Consider the following 1,429-nt stretch of genomic DNA (forward strand, 5'->3'; position numbering starts at 1 on the left):
TTTTGTCCCATATCTCCTTACCATTTAGCATATAAGTCTTGCACACATGTTCAATGTCTCCCTTGTATGCCAGGACTACGCGGTTGGACCTTGCAATTTTAAGTCGCCTTGAACATTTGAATGTTGCAGGAGATTCCGTCATAATGAAACCCTTTCTTTCTTCCAGTTCCCATCTATCCTTATTTACCTTGTCCTTTTCCTTTCTATTTGTCCTCTCTTTATTTTCCCATCTACAGGCTCCTCCTGGGTTGAAGAAAAATCTTCTGAGAACATATGAGTCGTGGAGTCCAGAGCAGATCAGTAAAGGTGGGCTCTTCTCTTCTCTTGAGCAAAGAAATTCTAGAACTGAACAGCAGCAAATGGGGCGACAACACAGCATTCAAAAGAATTCACAGCAGAACATAGCATGCTTGATTCTCCTCTGTCTTATCTGTTGTATGTTGTTTGATGAATATATAACTGCCCTCAAGTTTTATTGAGCACAGACACTGAAAATGAAAAACTCTTTTAATCGATGCACTCCTAAATCAATTCAGCTGTTATCCAAAGAAATGTGTATCATGCTGTGTATAACTGTCGCATATCTGCAACTAGTCTCTCCTGATTGAAATGTGTGCAGGAGGCATCCTGGCCAGAGCCCAGTCTTTGTTCTGTCTGGCTTGGTTCCATGCTGTATGCCAAGAAAGGCGCAACTACATACCACAGGTAAAATATACAAACACTCCAATGAGAGTGCAGTGGCATAAACAAACTAACCAGATTCTTATTCCCTTCAAATTTTCCTACCATTGAATAAATGCTTTTTTATGAATGCTACTAGCATTAGACGCTGTCGCATATAAATACTAAACATCAATACTTAGCATAATGTGCTTTAATGCCCTTTGAAATCACAAACTTTTGGTAGCTTTTACTTGGGAAAACCTGAAGATGTATACACATCATATGACCTTATTTCCACTCTGGTTATCACAGGTACATAATTTACTGGATAAAATAAGTTTATTTGATATAGCAGCTTTTATAGACAAAGTGCTTCACATGATACAAATGGTTAAAATACAGTTAAGACCCAAACAGTAAATGGGCAAACAGTTGTACAAGATGTTCGGTTTATATTTAAGATGTACAGTTTATATTCACATACACATTTAAACATTGCACAGCTATACAAATGAATAACTTATTTATTCCCTAAGCTAATGACAATTCATAAAGACTATACCAATTGGTATTCAAAGAGAAGAAGTTACACCGACAAAGAAAGTCATCATCTAAACCGCAGAAAGGGTAAAAAGTAGTGCTGTCAAACGATTCAAATATTTAATCGCGATTAATAGCATTAATGTCATAGGTAACTCGCAGTTAATCTAAATTAATCACACATCTTTATCTATTTTAAATGTCCCTTGATTTCTTTTTGTCCCAT

General features: G+C 36.5%; 1 protein-coding gene across 1 annotated transcript in view; it reads left to right on the forward strand.

Annotated features, from left to right (window-relative positions):
- The window catches only part of LOC116681765 (cytoplasmic dynein 2 heavy chain 1), a 93,137-nt gene that overhangs the window by 78,115 nt on the left and 13,593 nt on the right, over positions 1–1,429 (forward strand). The window contains exons 85-86 of the mRNA XM_032509679.1: positions 237–306; positions 620–705. Of these exons, the coding sequence (XP_032365570.1) occupies positions 237–306; positions 620–705 (156 nt within the window). The remainder of the gene's footprint in view (positions 1–236; positions 307–619; positions 706–1,429) is intronic.

The sequence above is a fragment of the Etheostoma spectabile genome, chromosome 3 (assembly GCF_008692095.1).
Source record: "Etheostoma spectabile isolate EspeVRDwgs_2016 chromosome 3, UIUC_Espe_1.0, whole genome shotgun sequence".
Taxonomy (NCBI): Eukaryota; Metazoa; Chordata; class Actinopteri; order Perciformes; family Percidae; genus Etheostoma; species Etheostoma spectabile.